Raw genomic sequence first — 19,272 nt, 5'->3', positions numbered from 1 at the left:
TTAAGAAACCAGAACCTTTCACCTCGTTTAAGTAGCTCTGTGGAAAGAAAAATGAAAAACGCTACAAAAGTGAGATATCCCAGTGGCACACATCTTTTGAGCAGAACCATTCACAACAGACACACGGAAAAAAAATACACAGAAAGCTGCCGACAAGTTTCCTCGCTCCGTCCGCTGGCGACACCGTGGCCATAAAATTTAGGGAGACTTCGCTTCTCTTGTCAAAAGCTTACTGCCCAGCTTTGTAACACTTTCGCCCCGGTGCCCTTCGATCTTGGCCACTTGTTTTTTTCTTCTTATTTCTAATGATTCAGTTTTCCACCCCCACTCTTCCAATTTTTTGGTCGTCTTATTGCTTTCCGTTTTGCTGTTTCGACCGGAGAGATGTTGCAAAGTTGGTTTTTCACTTTCTACTTTTGTACTTTTGCAGCACTTTCGTCTTTTCGGTAAAGTTCTCCCGGCTGGCTTTCTGTGCCTGTCTGTGCCAAAGTCGTGTCGTTGTCTCGATGTTGCTGGTTGGCAACTTTAAAACGGCGTTGGCTGATGAAAAATTATTTTTCGTTTGGTGTACAGACAGATTTTTTACCCTGAAGCTTTTAAGAAATTTGTTTTCCTTAGATACTTCTTTTGACATTTGTTTTTGTAACAGAACTTTTAATTCCAAAACGTAGCACAGTCTTCCATTCCGTTTCACACAAAATGGTTGTTGCAATTTCTCGAGGAAAAAGTGTATTATAATTGCAAGCATGAAAGAGAATTTAATAGATACGCTAACTAGATCGAACAGGAAATTCTCGGTATCCCATTTTCTACTCTTAAGAAAAACTTTTCAAATAAACGATAGTGCCAGTACTTACAGTTTCCTTATTTCTACTAGACTTTGCTAGAACCTCCTCCAGCCATTCCCACTGCTTCTCCGACTCGTGGCTGCTTGATCCCGATAATGCACTGGCATGGCCGCCGTCCGGCAGGTTACTGCTGCTACTGTAGCCATTCCGCTGCCGGTCGCTGTACAGATACCCGGTGGAGCTGCCCTCCCGGGTGTGGTAGTGCTTGCCCATGTGCTGGTCGGTGCCCCCGTAGTGGCCACCGCCCGGGTAGTGGTATGAGCCATCTGGACGCTGCTTCACCGCCGACGGGTGCGACTGCGAGTACTTCGCGTCGTGCCGCATGTAGTTTGTGTTTAAAGCTATGATCCGCAGCCGACTCTTGGTCTGCTCGATTGTGTAGTAGCCACCTGGAAATAGGGCAGGGTTTGTAAAGTTTGTAAGCGCCATCTTTGAGGGAGAGGTGTAGGTGGGGTATGTTTCACTTAAACTTACAAAAAGGTTCTTTCTATGGCGTAATGCAAGATTGCTTTAACGTTTTATTTTATGGATTACTTTTAATACAGATCTTCAACACCATTTGAAGTGAGCCAAATGAAACGGTTTCATCGATCATATTACTTTTCGGTCGACGAGTGAACATTTCATTTAGAAATTTATTTGCCACAAACAAATTTGGTTTATGTTATCTCATCATAAAAATATTGAATGCTCTTTAACACAACTAAAATTAAGCCACAATAGATTGCAGGAGTATGTTGCTGTTTTCATGCGTTTTTCAGAGGCATGGTGTTTTAACCTGATTGACCCTTGTATTAACTTCCTCGAGGCTCATGTATAGGTTATTCGTGTATGCTGACACATAGAATATTTCGTTAAGCTATTAAGTAAACAGTAGACGACCAACTTTCAATAAAGCAATTTAAACGAAACATTTTAAATGCAAATGTGGATTATAAATAAATGTTAATCAAGGATAAACCGAAAAAACAATTGAAATTAAGATTTAACTACAAGCATAATTTTTATCCATTATCATATTTTTTTTTTACTTTCATTTGATTTCGTTAGTTTGAACTGTTTGGCAAAATAATTCCAGCATTGAAATTTGACAAAAACTATGCGCAAAAATTATGGGGCTCCGACGGCTTGGCAAAGCCAAACGGCAGCTGCTTAGTTTGCTTACCCTATGATCCGCCTCTGCTGTGAAATAATAGCTCTAATGAAGCGTTCCATGTTTTCATAGCAATTTGAGTTTACAAGTTATAATTTGAAGTTCAGAATGTGTTTGGCAGTTAGTGTTAGGTAAAAGTTGCTACTTTTAAAATGTAAATTTGTTGTCTTTTATTCCACATTAACATTTGAAAGCATTTAAACAGAATGAAGAGACCATCATCCCATCGTTGGATAAATTTGTACAAATTCTTCTCATTCAGTCTGACAGACACTTACCTTTTTGGAACGTTTGCACCGCCTCCAGTGGCAGCCACTGCTTCCAGAGCTGACCGATCTGCTCGAAGTTGGAGCTGGCATCCTCGTGGCCCAGCACGGGAAACACGAACTGAGATGGGAACGTTCGGCTGAGCAGGTCCGTGATGTTCCGCAGCACGGCTAGGCGTTTACTTTCGTGCATCCGTTTGGCAGAATGTGACAGTCCGTCGCTGAAAGCGAAACGCCATGTAAGAGGATTATGAATGGTTAGTGGTTTTCGACAGAAACGAGAAAAGCTGAGGGATAATTCTGGGCGCGGAAAAGCACATGTATTAAAACGAGTATTCAACAGTACAACAATGTCGAAAGAGCTGAAATTTGTGTAAATTTATTTTATGTATTACTGAAAACGTAGCTATAAAATTTGAGGAACAATATCCAACCCTCATTATCGTTTTATCTACGAATTTTGTTTTATCACTTTTATTTTCAGTCTCAGTACAAAGAGAGCGATTTGGAGTAGCCAGCATTGAAACAGGCATCCGAGTGCTCCTTGATGGGATGGCAAATTTCCATACCTTGTCCCGTCCTTCTTTCCCATTTCCCTGCACGATGACTCTCCGTCCAGTCGGACAGCAAATGCCTACCTACCGACACCCTGGCGACGACAATGAGATGACAGTTTTCCACCCGAGCGCCATTCATTCCACTTGGCGGGGTTGCGGAGGAAGGCACACGGGTGGTTCGGGGAAGATAGATTTCCTCCCGAGGAAAACCAACAGCCTGCGGTTACGGGCCCGCAAAGCATTTGCGATGGTAATGAATGCAACACCATCGGTGGCACATTTTTCTTCTACCCTCTGTACCGTTTTTTATTAGTTCTGTAGCTTTGCCAGTTTCCTCTTCACTATCAACTTCTCTGTGAGTGTTTTCTTTTTTTTTTCATGTGCCAGAATGCTTCCGGAACATTCACTCACAGTTTCCTTCCCATTGAGCGTGGTGAGGTGGAAAATTTATTCAAATCATTCACCGTCCAACCGCTCGGGCTTGGTGTCGGTCGTTCTTCTATGGCGAAGGAATGGTAATGCTCAGCTATGCTGGGGGCTCATACAAATACCAATTATCATTCGAAGAGATTGCTCATCACTTAGAAACGCTTGCTCAGGTAACAGGAAGCTTCACTTTTCGCATGCTTTGTTGAAAGCAACCATGGAAAACAGTTCTATTCAATCTTTTTGAATAACACGCTTCAGATGGTTGTGAAGTGCAACGATTTGTTCGAGTGAAATTTGAATGTAAGGGAATTCATTTATTCCTGTTTCAAGGCATTCATTTTACGTTCGCGTTTATAATATTTTTTTTTCATTCTCGCTAGCAGAAGAGAAAAACTGCTAGGCTAAACCGATGGAAGTTTTTGCGATTTTCCTTTGAACGGGGTAAATTTTTTTGTATTTATTATTTCTACCACTACGACTCATCTTTTTGCCTGACTAAAGATTTCCGGAAACACCTCTATGAGAATATGGAAATGAGTTCAAATAGAAGTGCTATTCGATCTGTCAAGAAGGGGCAAAAATTGGGTTCGCTGGAAAGGTTCGGGCAGAAGACGTAAAAGAACGATCGGTTGATTGAAAAAACGAAATCCTGCACTTGTAACCGTACGACGCAGGAACAAGCGCAGAACGATTCGTGGACAATGGGGCCGGCTGCGAAATTTAAAATTATCGAACCGTAACGACAAACGACCGTTGATGGGAGAAAAAAAAACGGACCGAAACCTTAGCGCACCAAAAAATATGTACGAGGCAAAAGGAAAGTGCTAGCCGAATTATCGTGCAGCGATACGATCGAATTGGAGCGCTCGCCCACGCCGTTTTATGGGCAGTTTGGCAATCCGCCTCCGGTGGAGTCCACAGTGGAGGATGGAGAAACGTACCGGAACGTAAATGCTTTGGCGCAATGGACGAGCGAAAGATTCAATCGCTTAAGCTTCAATAAATATCCTTGCCGTGACATTTCTGAATTGGCTTTTTATGTTGTGCCTGGCCTTGGTTCGATGAATCAATGCATTGACCAGGTTTTTACTGGGCCGGCGTGGTAGTGGGCAGGGAGTGGAGTTGACCGTTGAAAACCGAATAGATTTTTCGCGCCACGGATGTTGGCAGGGCGCTTTTACGGTGTGACAGATTTTCACCGTTCGCCAACCGGTGAACAGTTGGTCCGCCAAGGATTGATTGGAAATTCAATCGGTGGCGGTGAACATCTTCACTGGTACGAAGAAAATGGGCCATGGTGATTGTCTTGAATTTTGATGAGCTCCAAAAAGTGTCAATTACATGGGTCGAAGGCTTTGTACTTCGATAAGGCAAAACGAGTGCTAGTAGCAACATTTTTCTTCAATTTGTACAGATGAAATCGTACAAAATGGATTGGAAGATTTTTATTAGGACATAGCGTTTCTTTTCCAAGTTCGCTATTTTATTGCTGAAATTTCTTTACCGGTTATAGTTTTACTGATAAAAATGTGTACCTTTACAAAATTAACAAAAATTTTTTAGTCCTTCTTCCAAATCTAACATATAATAATGAAGTGACATTCTACTCGAAAAAATAATTATCAAAGTTGAGCTTGAACTGTTCGTGCCGTTGCCGAATACTGATATTCATCAAATCATCGAATGCACAATTTGAAAAAGAGCGCTTGCCTGAAATGATATCTTAGAATTCCTATACACGAAAAGTCCACAGAAATTAACGGCGTCGAGATCTTCTCGTATTCTACCTCACTAATTTTCAGCCGAAAAGTGAACCCTTATTTCAAAAATGTTATTGCGTGGTGTTTCCATCCGTTTCTGTTTTTGGTTCCATTTCATTTGGATTTAATGTAATTTGTTCGATGAAGCTCGTAAAACGCTAGCATATTTCTAAAAGTTTCTTTTTCTTTGCCACCCGGTTTAATGTAACCTGATCTGGTCAACGAAGAAACGACAATTTTCCCGGCATGAGAAAGGTATGTTTTATTCATCGAATTGCTCACGGCCACGGGGAATTGCGTTATTTTTTCGATGCCACCCAGCACCGTCTATCTTCGACGAATGCTTGGAGAAAAAAGCTGCTTTTCCAAGAAATTGGATGCTTACGACAGGGTGATCTGCTAGAAGCACCTGCCCTCAGGCAAGGGTTTCATGGTGGCAACCATTGTGGAATGTTATTTTGCTTATCGAAGAAAATTAAACTAAGCCAAACAACTTAATTACTTTGAAATACATTTCTCCCATCGACAAATGGAATGAGTTAACCGAGCAATTCCTCGGTGCGCTACCGAAATCGAAGCAAAAATAAACGAGCAGCTTGTACGCAAAGTTCGCGAAGGAATGCGTGTTATTCTCGCTTTCAATTGATTACAAATGAAGGGGAATGTCAGCACAAAAACTGTTTCATTTTCCATGATTGTTACGAGATCGTATCCGAGTGGAATAGAATTTCCACTCAATGCTCAGAAACACTGCAACGAAATTCCAAACTAATGAAAAGCGAATCAACAAATTCATTGTAGCGTAAACAATTTCAGACGAAACTGATTACTACTCAATCTTACTACTTCTATGAAATGCATGTAATTTACAAGCATTTAGTTAGAGAAAACTGTTAAATAGGGCGTTCGAAGTTCGAACCTTAAAAATGTGATCGTAGGTACTCCTTCAAACATAGGAAGCTTACATTTGAATAATGTTAGATCATTTTTCAATGACAATTTATAGGTTAGACACACATTAACATTATACTGAGAAATGGAATTAACTATTTCATTAGGAAATTAAATAACTTATCTTCGAACTAAGAAATGTTGAAGCGCACGAAACCATTCGCCAAATTAAACTCGAGCAAACTTAATAAGTGAATGAATGAATTTTGCACTTAATTGGCTATTTAATTAGAACCGGAGGAAACGTTTGCGTTCCGCTCGACCGCTAACCGAAGCTGCCAGATTTCGAACGCAATGTAAACACTGCATCTTTCACCACACGTTTTTGGAAGTGTTTTCCGCTTGGCACCCTTAAACCGGAGAACTTTTCCTGCACTTTTCTTCGCTAAGGTTTTCGTCCCGATGTGAACCGCGAGAACCACTGGAATCGAACCGAATGGGAAAGAAATTATTTCATTTACCACGACGGCCCCCTCCTCTCCCTATCTCGGCCATGGAGAGAGGGTTTGTTCTTGTTGATTCCCTTTCGCCATCGCTGCAAGTGGATGGAAAATCGGGCCATTTCATGGGAGAACTCGTCGTCACGGAGTGGGGCAAGGGGGAGAAATTAAGAAACTTTTACGAACCACTGACCGCAAATGTTCTGCATTGCATCGATAGGTATCAGTGGCCGACAGTTAGTGGAATGGCTCGTGGGAAAAGAGCGTGGCGCTGTTGCAGGGAGTCGCATTCCGGTTCCTCTTTCGCCCGATGGCGAAGGTCGGACGTTGGTCGAATGTTTAAAGACTTGTGGTTTAAACTTATTTTCTTACACTGCTTCTAATGTAGGATAATGAAAACACTCAAAAACAAACTCCCCAACGCGAGGTTGAATGAGGCCATCGAGCGTCGAATGGTATTAGCATCATTTTTCTATCGTTGGCAGCTTTTTCCTTCGCAGCTTTCCTCAAACGAATGAACTGCTGGTTGTAGACCCCACGTCTCTTCGTCAAATAGCTTTAACGATTTTTAATCGCACAGAATTAAACTGCTTTCGACAAGACCCGTTAGTCCAGATCGAGTGTTTCTGTCATAAATTAAATAGGTCGATAATCATGTTTACTGAAGCTGTTACTTTTATGTGACTGGAAAAGTGGACCACTACTTAACAAGCGAGTGAAACTGTGATACCAGCATAAACTCGCATTTCATAGGACAGTAACAACCAGTTTTCCAATTTCAATGAAACGTTTCGAAGTTGTGTATTGAATTGTTTTGGAGAGGTTTCTTTTTCTGACACTGAGAATGAAAACATTCGAATCATCTACTACATATTTTAGCTTTTTTTTATGTATGGATTTCTATGTACACCTAAAACTCGACCAATATTGAACCGTCGCTTCTGAAACTTTTCACACATTAAGTTTAAGTACTGCAGATGTTGTTGAAGGTTTGTTTGATCACTATTTTTTGATAAAATCATCTAAATTTTACAATTTAAACTCAGTTTTACTAACACAAACAAAACAAGCATGTAAACAAATGTCAAGGTGTATCTACCATAGTTACACTAAGGTTTATACATCGCGGGGAAATTGATGAAATATCAAAAATTTTAAATATGTCGTTATTGTAACTATTAAATTCAAACATATCTTTCAAGTATTAGTTAAAACCATAATTCTTTTCTCAATTCCTTCTTCACCGCGCAACGCCGGGGCGTCAAGCTAGTAGCACATAAAATTGAACTACGGTTTAATCGAAATAACAATATTCTTTGCTTGTGGTTATTTCGCACAAAACTTCAGCCATGCAGGTACACGGACATGGTGATGCTCTTCCAAGAAACATTAGAGTAATAATTCCACCTTTGTGATGATGCCACAACGATGATTAGGTAAAGCGAATCTGCTACGCTCGGTACCAAGCGATGAAATCCCCAGGTACCCTTAGTTCCGAGAAGTGCGTCAACGGGAGTTGTTGAAAATTGCACGATAACCGAGCAATAACTCTAGTTAATTAAAATATTTGAACAAACCCCACACCCCTGTTCGGCTCCGAAACCTAATCAGTACTAAGCTCGATCTCACCCGTACCGTTCCGCCGGCCAGACCTCGCTCGATGTGTTTTAATGTAGCGTGCCTGAGTGAGATGTCAGGCTTTGCCATGCAACCAACCACGTGCTCCGGGATGATGATGCTTCCGGGGTTTTCCTCATACATATATAAACGCTCAATTTTCCGGCTTGTTTCCTAACGGTCCCCCAGCGAAGCGGTGTAGAGCGTCTCGGGACTGGGTTTTGAAAAGAAAATTCATGCTGCCAGAAAGGTGGACCTAACGTCGGGTAACATCGTTAGCACGTGAACGGCAGTAGGTTGTGCTTTCTTCCATCCCCCCCAGGATACCCAATTTCGTTGACGGAGCATCGGGAAAGCTTGGATTCGGGCAGTGCTTGCCTCGAGAGAAAAGAAGTTACCCTCCAGACGCTCCAGAGTTCGGAGTAGGCTTTCGGAGTGACGCACGGGTTAAGACGTGGCGTGGCATGGAAAACCCTTAGAAAAGTGCCCTTGTCCCGGATGAACCCCGAGAAACGCAAGTTTATTCCGCACCGTGTCAAGTCGTGCCAGTTGAGCGGCACTCAGACCAGACAGGGGGTGGAAAGAAGGAAAGAAAAGCTTTAAGAAAGAGAAACCGGTCATGTTCTTCTCTACTCGGAACTCTGAAGCAGCCTTTCGAGCGCAAAAACTCTTCTGCCCGTAGCACACGGGTGAAGACACAGTTTCCACGGTGGAAACGCTTTAAGTGGATCTAAGTATGTCGGGGCCAATGGTCGAAGGTGGCGCACCGAAGAAAACCACCGTGATCGCCAGCCCAGGAAAGCGAAGGTGCTCGGCAGTCGGTTTTATGATTTCATTGCAGCCATTTCTGGAGGCGAGCCAAGATTAGCAAGACGAAGCTACGAAGCAAACTACGGGACGGCCGTTTCGGACGCGTGGGGAGATAGCAATTCATGTGGAATGAGGAGAGGGGTGGGAGGGGATCTGTGCACGTGGCATAAATGAGATAATCTTTTCGAAATAAATATGTAATCACCCACTAACAATCTCCTTCCCGCACCGCACCTGCAGGCCACATTTATCCTTGGACTTGACGTGAATACAAAACACGCGCGGTTATTGCAATGCTTCTTCCCGAACGAAAACAAATACTCCTGCCCCGGGCTGGTGAAAATTGTTTTACATTTCTCTAAACACCCGCCGGGTGCCGTGCAGAGGTAATTTCATCTCGACCTAGCGCACGTGTTTTAAATCTCATCCGAACAGGCAAAGCCACGCGCTCCACGTGATCACTTGCTGAAGGTCATCGAGAAAGGGCACACACCCTGCCTCAGAGTACATTAGCACTTTAATATCTCCCAGGCAAGATCGGGCCATATGACCCAACCTCCCCGGTATGGAATGTTTCCAATTTTTCAACCCCAAAAGCTTCCCCCTTTTGCGCCTCACGGCAGAAGTACAAAATCATTTAATATTAATTGAATTTCACCTCGAATCGGAAAGGAATATTTCAAAGGCACACACGCTCATGTACCGTGTTTTGTGTATGCCTTGAAAGATCAAAATGGTTCCTCCTGCACGTACTCCACCACGAAAAGGGAAATACGTACGGTCGGAATGATGCAGTACACATTTGCCGGCATTTCGAGGCCTGTGTCTCATCTCGTGGGAAACTCAAACGAATCCACGAGTTTTTTTTCTCTCGCCCCCTTCTGCTTCCCAGTTTGCCGTTTTGAGCAAACTTGAACAAATCCTTAGCTCGAATCGGTACGGTGAGAGAGAAAATTGCCTATCAAAAATGGAACAGACACTCAAGATTTATTTTCCCCGGTCCTTTCCGGCCCAGCGGAGAAGGGGCAGGGGAGCTATTTTTGGGGTGGGAGGGCATGAGCACGAGTTCAAAAGCAGCGCTCCGGAGCTTAAGAAGTTGCGTTTGCCCGGCTTGTTAGTTGGTGGGTCTCTCAGTAGTGTATGGAATATTTATTTAAAGTACCACTCGCACAAGCAGCCGAGAGTGGCAAATAACCTGTGCGTACCGATCTTTGATTGACGTTGTGTGTGTGTTTTCCCCTTCGACATTCGGATTCGTTGCGTAAGCCCAAGCAATATTTAAATCAGCGTAACGAAAACATGAAACAATGCACTCGAAAGTTAGTTTAAGGATTTGCAGAGAAAATATCCGAAGAAACACAACTCGGTATGGATTGGGGAATACCTTTTGTTTGTAGTACAAATGGTTGCAAAACGAGGGGAATGGGAAAACTCTCCGCCAAACACAAACGTTTCCATGTTATCCTTACACGCCCGGGTACTTGTGATGGTTTTCTGATAATTCAATTTCTTCCACTTTTCAACCCACCTCGCCATAATCGTTGTTATTCCGCCCTCCTTCCAGGAACACGATAACGAGGACGACGGAAATGGAGGCCCATTGCCAATGGGGGGAACGATAGAGAGCGATGCCTCGTACGTACGCATCGTTTCCCAAGGGCCGCCGACGTCTTTGGAGCAGCTTTGAACTTTATCTTTTGATTGTTCCACCAGCTTAACGTTGACGGGGCACGATCAAATCAAATCTGAACCGGTGGATGAAAGACAAGAAAAGGCCGCTTCGGCACGTCGAGTTTTCCGATGCCGCACACACATGATGCCAAGGTCGGTTGTTTTTCGTGGGAGGGTATGTTTTTTTTGTTAGTTCCCTTTGCGTAAAACTGTCACGAACGATCGGCAAACCTTGGTCGATCGAGCGAAACTTTAGGACGATTTCCAGGCAAATGTCAACGGAATTGTGCTGAAGTTTTGGCTTCAGCAAAACGCGAATGGGGCAACGTGTGCAAAATAATAGAGCAGCTTGATGGGTGGAAAGCAACGCCCGCTTGTTTACCTTTTTCAACCTAAAAACACATACACTGACGAACAGATCGATGGTGACGAAATGGCGCCAGCGAGAGGGAGCGCGGGAAGCACCAACTTAACATTCATATCGCGCACAATCGGAGCATTATGTAATTCCTGATCAAATATTCAAAACGCTAGACGACGCATGAAAAAGCACCGGTTTCGATGGGAAGGGGGCAAAAAACAACGAAATGAACGTCTTGAACGATCACAAAATGACTAGAAGCGACGAAACGGCCACGAAGGACTCCAGTGAAGCTGGCTCCGCAGGGGACAATGAAAGTAGCATCCATCTTCCATCGCCCAGGTCCGGCAGCACGGAAACACAAGAGGGCTGCGGTAGATGTAAGAAAAAAAGCACAAAGCATCAACCCACCACACCCACCTCAAGAAACTGGCACGATGTAAACCGGAGAAGACAAAAGGAATGAAAAAGGAACACGAAAGCACCGGAGCCAAAGTTAGGTCCGGAAGGAGCCAACTGCCAATGCATTGGATGATTTGATTTATACTGGTCGAGATTTTATAGCGATTGCCGAAGAATATTAATAATACCGTAGGTCGAAGGCTACACTTCGATTCATTTCCCGCTGGATGCCATTTTTTTTACACCAAACCTAAGACCGTATAACGGAAGTGTGGAAGGGACAAGCTGTGGCATAAAACCTTCCACCCAGTTCCGTAATGGTTTTGGTGGATTGGTCAACGGGAAAACGTGTGGTTCAATATGCGGAAAGACGGCGGGAAAGCGAGAGCAAAAACAAAAAAATCGGCCATCACTTGTTTCTCGGCTCCAAAAGGACGCGTTTTTTACTCCGCTTCGCAATATTCCCCAGATCCTGCCTTCTTCTTGCAAGACATCATAAATTGTACCGACTGTCGATAAATCACGCGCACTAAAGTTTGCAGCTTTTTTGTCGTTTGTCGTGAACGAGGCAACGAGCGCGGCAAAGAAACCGAAAAGCAATCGAACCCATTCCGGTGGAGGCAAAAATGAAAAACATTCGCTGACCATCAAAACGGAGACGGAGGAGGCGACAACGAGGTCGGCCTGCACACTGTTCTACTTACCCGGTCCAGAGGACGAACTCGACGTTATCACCTTGCTTGGATTTCATGGCTTGCGTGGCGGATTCCAGCAGACTCCATGGGCTGTCGCACATGTAATCCCCGTAGAGTCCCGGGCGCTTGGCGTTGGCCGTGTTCGAGTGGCTGTGCTCCGTAAGCCAGCAACCTGCGGAAGAAAGAGGAACGGTTTAAGTAAGTTGGGGGGAAGAGCAAGGAGCAAAACAAAAAAAGGCGGAGACAAAAAATCGGGCACACATACGACAATCCCACCGTTTCCCGGTGGTTTTCCCAAATAAGAGCGAGTGGCTGGAATGTGTGGAGCAGGCGTGTGTGTGTGTGTGTGTGCAACTAGAAAGATAGGAACCAAATCCGTAAACCCCATAACGGACAACGCCAAAGGATTAGCGGACGAGCGGGCGTACGAAGGGAAAGATTTTCCGGGAAGCAAATGCAGGGATGGCCCCGTTTGCCTCTCGTACGTATAGTTGTTCCGTTTGTTGGACAGCGAATGTGTGCGGAATAAATGAAACTACTTTTCCGGGAATTTTTCCTCCTTCTCCTCACGGGTGGAGGAAAAACCGGAATTTCCTATTTTCCCACAATAGCGCGCGCCTCTTGTGCAGTTCTGCGCTACGGGATAAAAGTTCGCCCCAGCGTTCGCCTCGAGTCGAATCGCAGAAGTTTGGCAATCAGGGCGCACAGTTTTGACAATGGCACTTTTTGGCCAAGCACCCGAGTGTGGCGGAGATATGCTTCGTTTTCCAGCGAAGGAAAAAAAATACAGGGGAAGGAAAACATGGAAAACACTACCCTAGCTCTCGGTGGACGTTCGGAGTCTTTGGCGAATTAGGTCATCCGGTGGGATTTGCAGCGAGATATGACACTGAAAAAGGCTTTATCCAGTCGGCGCTCCATTGTTGGCGCAGGCGGTACGCTTTTTCCCGACCGGGTGCAAACTTCTCACAAAGCCGGCGAGACAAGCGGACGATTGGGGGGAAAGCCCCGAGTTGAATTGCAGTACACGACGGGAGCGTTGGAGTCATTTTCCCGTGCGGCCTGTGCGGTGCACCGGAAGCAGTAATATGTAATGGTTTTATGATTAAGTTGGCTTACGAGCTAGGTGTCCTCACACAACACCCGGGCCCCACGCAACCCACGGACAAGTGGAAGTATGGAAATTTAGAACTTTCACCATGCGCAAATCACCCACGAAAATACTGGAGCTGGAAACTAGTTCCATGTACGAATGATTCCTGCTCAATTTGGGTAATTTATTAATCGCCATCGTAATATGAAATTTCTTCACAGCAAGCGGTGGTGGCTGCTTATTCGTTATTCAGGTGGAAAACACTCCGCTTTTTTCAGCACCGCTCAACTCAACCAATCTCATGTCAATACGAAATGTAGCCGAGCGTGAATGTCAGCGGTAAATGATTTGATTTAATCACAACATGCAAAAGCCACCCGGAAGGTGAGGCGCTTGGAAGGGGCTCGAAGAGGTGACCTGAAGGGTGAATAAAAAGAACAAGGTTGTCACCGTGCGGCTGGCGTACACGAATTTTCCCTATGTATTATGTATTTGGCCTGACGTTATGACCATGGGTTTGGGTTGCGGGCTACGGAAAACTCACATGCCCGTTCGCAAATGGTTTGTAGTTTCAATTATAAATTCATGCCACACAACGATGACGGTTCATTGAATCGATTTGCATGTTTACCGGTCCTAATCATCGTATGGGATTTGGGGCATTTAAAGCATCCCTTTTGGTAGGATCCGGTACCGAAGTGAGGCTTTACGCTTGCAGTGCACGTTGACCGTGCAGTGACCCGTAAAGATGCCCGGAATACTCAAGATGATTTTCCGGACCCGACATTGAATGAATATTATTCCGGCCTAATAGGCGATTCAATGAGATGTAAATGTTACATCAACAAAAGGTGCAGTGGACGAATAATTTTCCCAAAAAATTTGGGTAAAATAATGTCTCATGTAAACCACATGAATGAATCTTCCATTTTCCTAATTCGATCATATGCTAGCGAGAAAATTGCGTTACATTTTTGTATCGATTGTGAAGTGCTTCGGAATCGATCAACATTATTGTGCATGATTTTCCATCTGAGCGCTATTCACAATGTAAAGTCTGGCCTACACTCGGTTTCTCCCTCACTTGGGACGAATTACAACATTCTACCTGCGTTAGGAAACCCTCGGAAATGCTCCACTTAAGGGCGGTGGCACAAGCTATCTTTTCATGCATGGAAAAGCCCATGGAAATCGTTTCCACAAAATAAAACTCCATCCTTGCATTGTGTTCACGAATTCCACACTTTTCTTCACATTTTGTTTGCTCTTTTACATCCCTGGGAACGCGGCGATGCGATGCTGAACACCAATACATCACCGGCTGGACCAAAAATCAGACCCGTCGAGTTGAAACCTTACACTTGAGGTGTTTTTCTTTCCCTTTCGCGCTCCGTGTTCGGAATTCGGTGGGTCTCGGCGCTAATGCCTTTCTTGCAGCACACTTAGCTCCACCGTCTGCAGGTGGTAAGCGCTTTTCCGTGGTGGAAGAAATCCGTCGATAAATAGTGTTTCGAGTCCATTTTTCTCCTGTATTGTATTCACCGGTCCGTAAAGATATGCTCCACAAGCACATGTGCTCGAGAGCATGGCGGTATTGTTATCGTAAAAAGCACCCCACTACTAGTCAAGCGTTCCATTATCATCGACCAGGGATGGGTTTGGAGAGGCGCAAGGTGCTGGGAATTGGGATAGATACCGAAGAGTGGCACACATACACAAACACACACCGGCACATACGATTGGAGGAAAAATACTTACTTCGAAATGTATCGCCCTTGGTGTTGTACGCCGTGTCCAAATGTAAATCCGTTATGTGCCAGAAGTAGCCTGTTGAGGAGAATGGAAAGAAATCGTCCATGAAAATATGCGAAACGAACTCTACGTTGAGATGGTCGTGGTACGGTGTGAACTGTAAATATTAAGTCAGTAAAGCAACACCGGGGTTTTTCTCCGGCGAACGTGACTTTCTCTCCTTCTTCCCTCCCTGTTTTTGTGTGCAAACTAACTAGAATCTTATTTATTCACTCTCCCAGCGGATGATAACTTTTCCTTGCCCCGATACCTGTGTCTGTTATTTATGTTTTCCCGATAGTCTGACGATCGTCCTGAGTGGTACAATCGGATAAAGGACGCTTCCGTTCTAAGGTGTGTGGGAGAGCGGGAAAAAAAAGATTGACAAAACGCTTCGGAATTTTTCCGACTGCGGAAGTATTTGTGAAGCGGCGGGGAACAGAAAAGGCAAGGTTGTAAATAAATAATCGAACATCGGAAAAACGGTGGTCCACCGGGAGCGTTGTCGATGAAAATCCTTTCGATTTTCCCAGCGGAATTCCGTGCCTTGAGCCCGAGCTCAAGGTTGTCTGAAGATGTTTTTCTTCCCGATCGGATTGGAGTGTTTGGGCGAGCGAGCAACAGTAGGAAACCCGCTTTCGCCCACGTCCTCTTTCGCCGTTCGATTCTTCCTGCGCTGGTTGCGAATAATTGGTTCCGAAAATCGATTGATAGCAACGTTCCATCGCAGCGCCATTCGATTGGCAAGGCTTCGATGCCATCATCTTTTCTGCAGCCATCACCACCGCGATGGGAATGTTGTTGGTGGAGGTAAATATGGAGTTGCAAAAGAGAAAATGCAGAACCCGAGTGAGCAAACAGGAAAATTTCCGGGAACATCAAATCCATCGATTGGAAACCACTTGGGCGAAGCAAATGGAACTTCAATACACATTTTCCATCAGGCTGCCGCTTGATGATGGGTATCCCGGTTTCATCTTGAAGAAATTCAAACCGTGTCGTATTCGAAAGAATTCCTACCTTCCATCTTCCCATTTTCCGAGCGAGGGGTTGCGAAAAAAACCATCGGGTATTGCGTTATGTTGATATGATTTCCAGATTCCAACGGGAGAATGGAATGGAAACGCTGGTGATGTAGTGAAGAATGTAAGAAAAAGGAAAAAATGTTCAACCCGTCGCTTCACAAACGGTACGGGAGGACCTACATCGACGCTCAGTAACATTTGATGCTCTTAGCAACGTAAAGGGATTTTCCTGGCCCCGCATGATTCATCCCCAGCCGCCCCGGCACCTCCCCACCCACCGGTTTTCCCACACAAGCGAGTACATTATTGATGTGGTCGTGAGCAACGAAAAGACGAAAGGTATTGTAAAGGACTCTATCGTTCATCAGCTACCACCTCCGGACGCCATTCGCTTGGCAGTGTTGGCATGCTTTGGTTGTTTGTACTTTTGTTTTCCTTTTCTCCTCTGATTTTTTTTGGGTTCCTTCCTGCCCGGTCTTTATTGGGGAGACTTACAGCACGGTTCGTGCCGTTTTCGCCCGCACCAAACTGATACGAAAAGTGCGGGTGCGAAGGTGAAATGTAAATAAAGACTATGCCTAACCAATTTGTTCATCGATTTCTTTTGCCCTTTTTTCCCCAGGGGTGTGTGCGTGTGGAAATTCAACCAACAATCGGCTTTCGACGCGCGCGCTTTTCACTCTCGCAGACAAAGCAAACAATCTCGAGGTGATTTCGTGCATTGTTGTGTTTCGCGCACTCATTCCACCACAGACTGCTATAGTTGGCAACAAGAAAATGGAACCCGCTGAGGGGCTGAATTTGTAGAAGGAGGGTATAGTGGGGGTGGGTTATTGCAATTGGAGGGAGCACACTTTGAGAATGGTTTTTTGGTTGGACACAAATGGAAGAGATCCTTGCTTTCACTGTGTCTGATACATTGTTTATGGGAGGATTTGTATGGACTTTCCTTCGTTCACAAACCCTATGCCTCACAAGGAAAGAAAAAGAGCGCCAATGTGCGCGTGTGTTCATGGTTGCGACTGATATGCCACCATAGATCAAACTGCTTATGTCGGTGGCGTGTGTGTAGCGCATCTCGAAAGCAAATGCGAATAAATCTCCACCGTCGTGCGCGAGCTCTTGATTAAAGTGTTGAACTATGAGCGAAACAAAACGCGAGGGTTTACCCAAAGCCAAATTGACACGCGACGGGCTACTATATAAGTTGTTCCTTTAAGAGAATTCCCAATTCTTCAGTAAGCCATCGCCAGCCCGTTGGTGGTTCCATCGTTGCTTACTCAACGAATTGTTGTGCGAGGAATCGGGGTACACTTTAGATCCCCGATGGTTTCTTGCTCCCTTCCATGTGTTGGAGAAGATCGACATAAATCGGTAATCGAACGCAAAAGTGAGTGTAAATTACGCAACAAGTTCAAAACTGTGCGCCCGCTTCGTGCCTGATCCCTCCAATCAGTCAGGATCAGGGTTTAAATGTGTCTTGCAGAACTTTAGCTAGTGTTCCCCAAAGGCGGATCAAGTCGAACGGTATGTCAGAGAAAAAACAAACTAAGCTCCGCTTTTTCCACCGACTGAGCTGCCCTCGTTAGTTGGGGCGAGCTTGTTATCTGAATATCTCCTACCGGTAAAGCCTTCACACAGACACACACACGCCCCATAGCGGGGGTTCAGACGCAAATGAATCCGTTTTGCAGGAACATTTCCACGGAAAAGCCGGCATTACGAAGCGAGTGGGAAAACGGCTGTCCTTCAGTGAACCTACTGCGTATCATTTCCATCCTACTTGTGTTTTATTATAATGTATATTTTTATTTTTGTTGCCGTCATCAAGAGATCAATCTGTTCAAACAACTCCCCGGGCCGGAGGCCTCGAGATGATGATGGGAAGCTTCTCTCGGCCGTTGAGCAGGTTTTTCTTTCTACCTCCTTTCCCCAGAGCGCACAATCTTCATTCAAATCAAACGAGATTGAGAGATAACGAGATGCTGAAGTACGTGAATAAATCTTGGTCGCCGTTTTTTCCCCCCGCTCGACGCCGACCAAGAGTTCATGCTTTTGTTTCCTTTTGCATACTGATTACTCACGTGGGAGGTGGAAAGCTAGACGTCGGGATGGTTTTCCGCCCCCCAAAGACACTCGCAGACGTTTTCCATTTTCATAATGAGCGCGAGTGGTAAGGCAGAAAGTAAATAACAGCAATCCACCCGTGCCACGCCGTTGTTTGATCGTCGGAAGAGCCATTTCAAACGTCGAAGCGCCGTGAACGAGCCTGTCGGGAAGTTTGGATGGAAATGCTTTGCAGCAAACTGATCTAATGATGAGATGTTGGCATCGACTTTCGGTTTTGTTTTCCCGTGCGAAACCGCGAACAATTTCACTCAAAAGTCATAGACCAACACACCCAAAAATAGAACCCGAACGTCGGAGAATTTAATTTGCTCAGGCAGCAACGACGCCTTGCTCGTACGGATCGTTCTGCTTCCGGTAGGAATCTTTGAAAGAAAAGGCCTCTCCTTCAAGCGTTGCTCTAAGTGTTTCGTTTGCTTCCATTCTTCCCGCCCCGGGAAGCACCCGGAACGGCGCGACCCTTCGACGCCAGGATATTAAACGGGGAACTTTTGCGTTTATTAATCTAATTCAATTTCTCAACCGCGTACGGTTTTGGTCCCGGCGTCTCGTCCCTCCGTTTCTCCTCCCCCGTAAATAATCCCGAGCAACAATCACTCGGATATCGCTTACACGTGCGTGGGAAGACGCGTAACGAATTTTGTTACGCGTCGCTCGGGTTTCCCCGATTTCGGCGGCCCGGGTATCTAATTGAATTGCTGGCTCCGTGGAAACGTGATCGAGGGCATGTTGAAGCCACCAAGCAAACGAGAACGAATCTGTCATGTACGCTGGTGCCGTCGGAAGTGGAGTAGAAACGCCGGATGAAGTTGTACCCGGAAGCGGCAAAACACTAGGTTGGTACACTAGAAGGGGCCCTTTGAGTCATGGTTCTCACCGGGAGTGTAGGAATTTTGGAATGAAGCAGCTGGAAGGCAGTTGTATTGGGTAGTTTATGGTGCGGGTTGGTCGTGTAGTTTATTTTCTCACGAAACCCCGCCCTTTGTTATCCAAGAGAAGCCAAGAACCTGGCCAGGGCGAGCTGCCACGGCGTCTCCCAACCCGGGGGGAGTCGAACACTATTCCATTACTTACGAACTTTGAAATTCGATTGGGATTTTCTTTCGATTTTCCATCCAGCAAGCCGAAGGTGGGGAGGAAAAGTTCAAAGTTGTTGATCCTTGCTGCCGGTGACCCCATTGTGAGGTGGAAGCCACACAAGTAACCTGCAATCGGTAGTTGTTTTCCGAACATTTTCACCTCGAATTCGGATTCCGCCAGTATCTGGGATCTGGGA

General features: G+C 45.1%; 1 protein-coding gene across 1 annotated transcript in view; it reads right to left on the bottom strand.

The window, feature by feature from the left end:
- Positions 1–19,272, bottom strand: part of LOC131293988 (acid sphingomyelinase-like phosphodiesterase 3a) — a 55,175-nt gene that overhangs the window by 20,187 nt on the left and 15,716 nt on the right. The window contains exons 2-5 of the mRNA XM_058322038.1: positions 14,812–14,880; positions 11,970–12,132; positions 2,280–2,488; positions 858–1,237 (exon numbers count right to left, since the gene is read on the bottom strand). Of these exons, the coding sequence (XP_058178021.1) occupies positions 858–1,237; positions 2,280–2,488; positions 11,970–12,132; positions 14,812–14,880 (821 nt within the window). The remainder of the gene's footprint in view (positions 1–857; positions 1,238–2,279; positions 2,489–11,969; positions 12,133–14,811; positions 14,881–19,272) is intronic.

This window comes from Anopheles ziemanni, chromosome 2, assembly GCF_943734765.1.
Source record: "Anopheles ziemanni chromosome 2, idAnoZiCoDA_A2_x.2, whole genome shotgun sequence".
Classification (NCBI taxonomy): domain Eukaryota; kingdom Metazoa; phylum Arthropoda; class Insecta; order Diptera; family Culicidae; genus Anopheles; species Anopheles ziemanni.
This window is presented reverse-complemented; position numbering and strand designations above follow the sequence as displayed.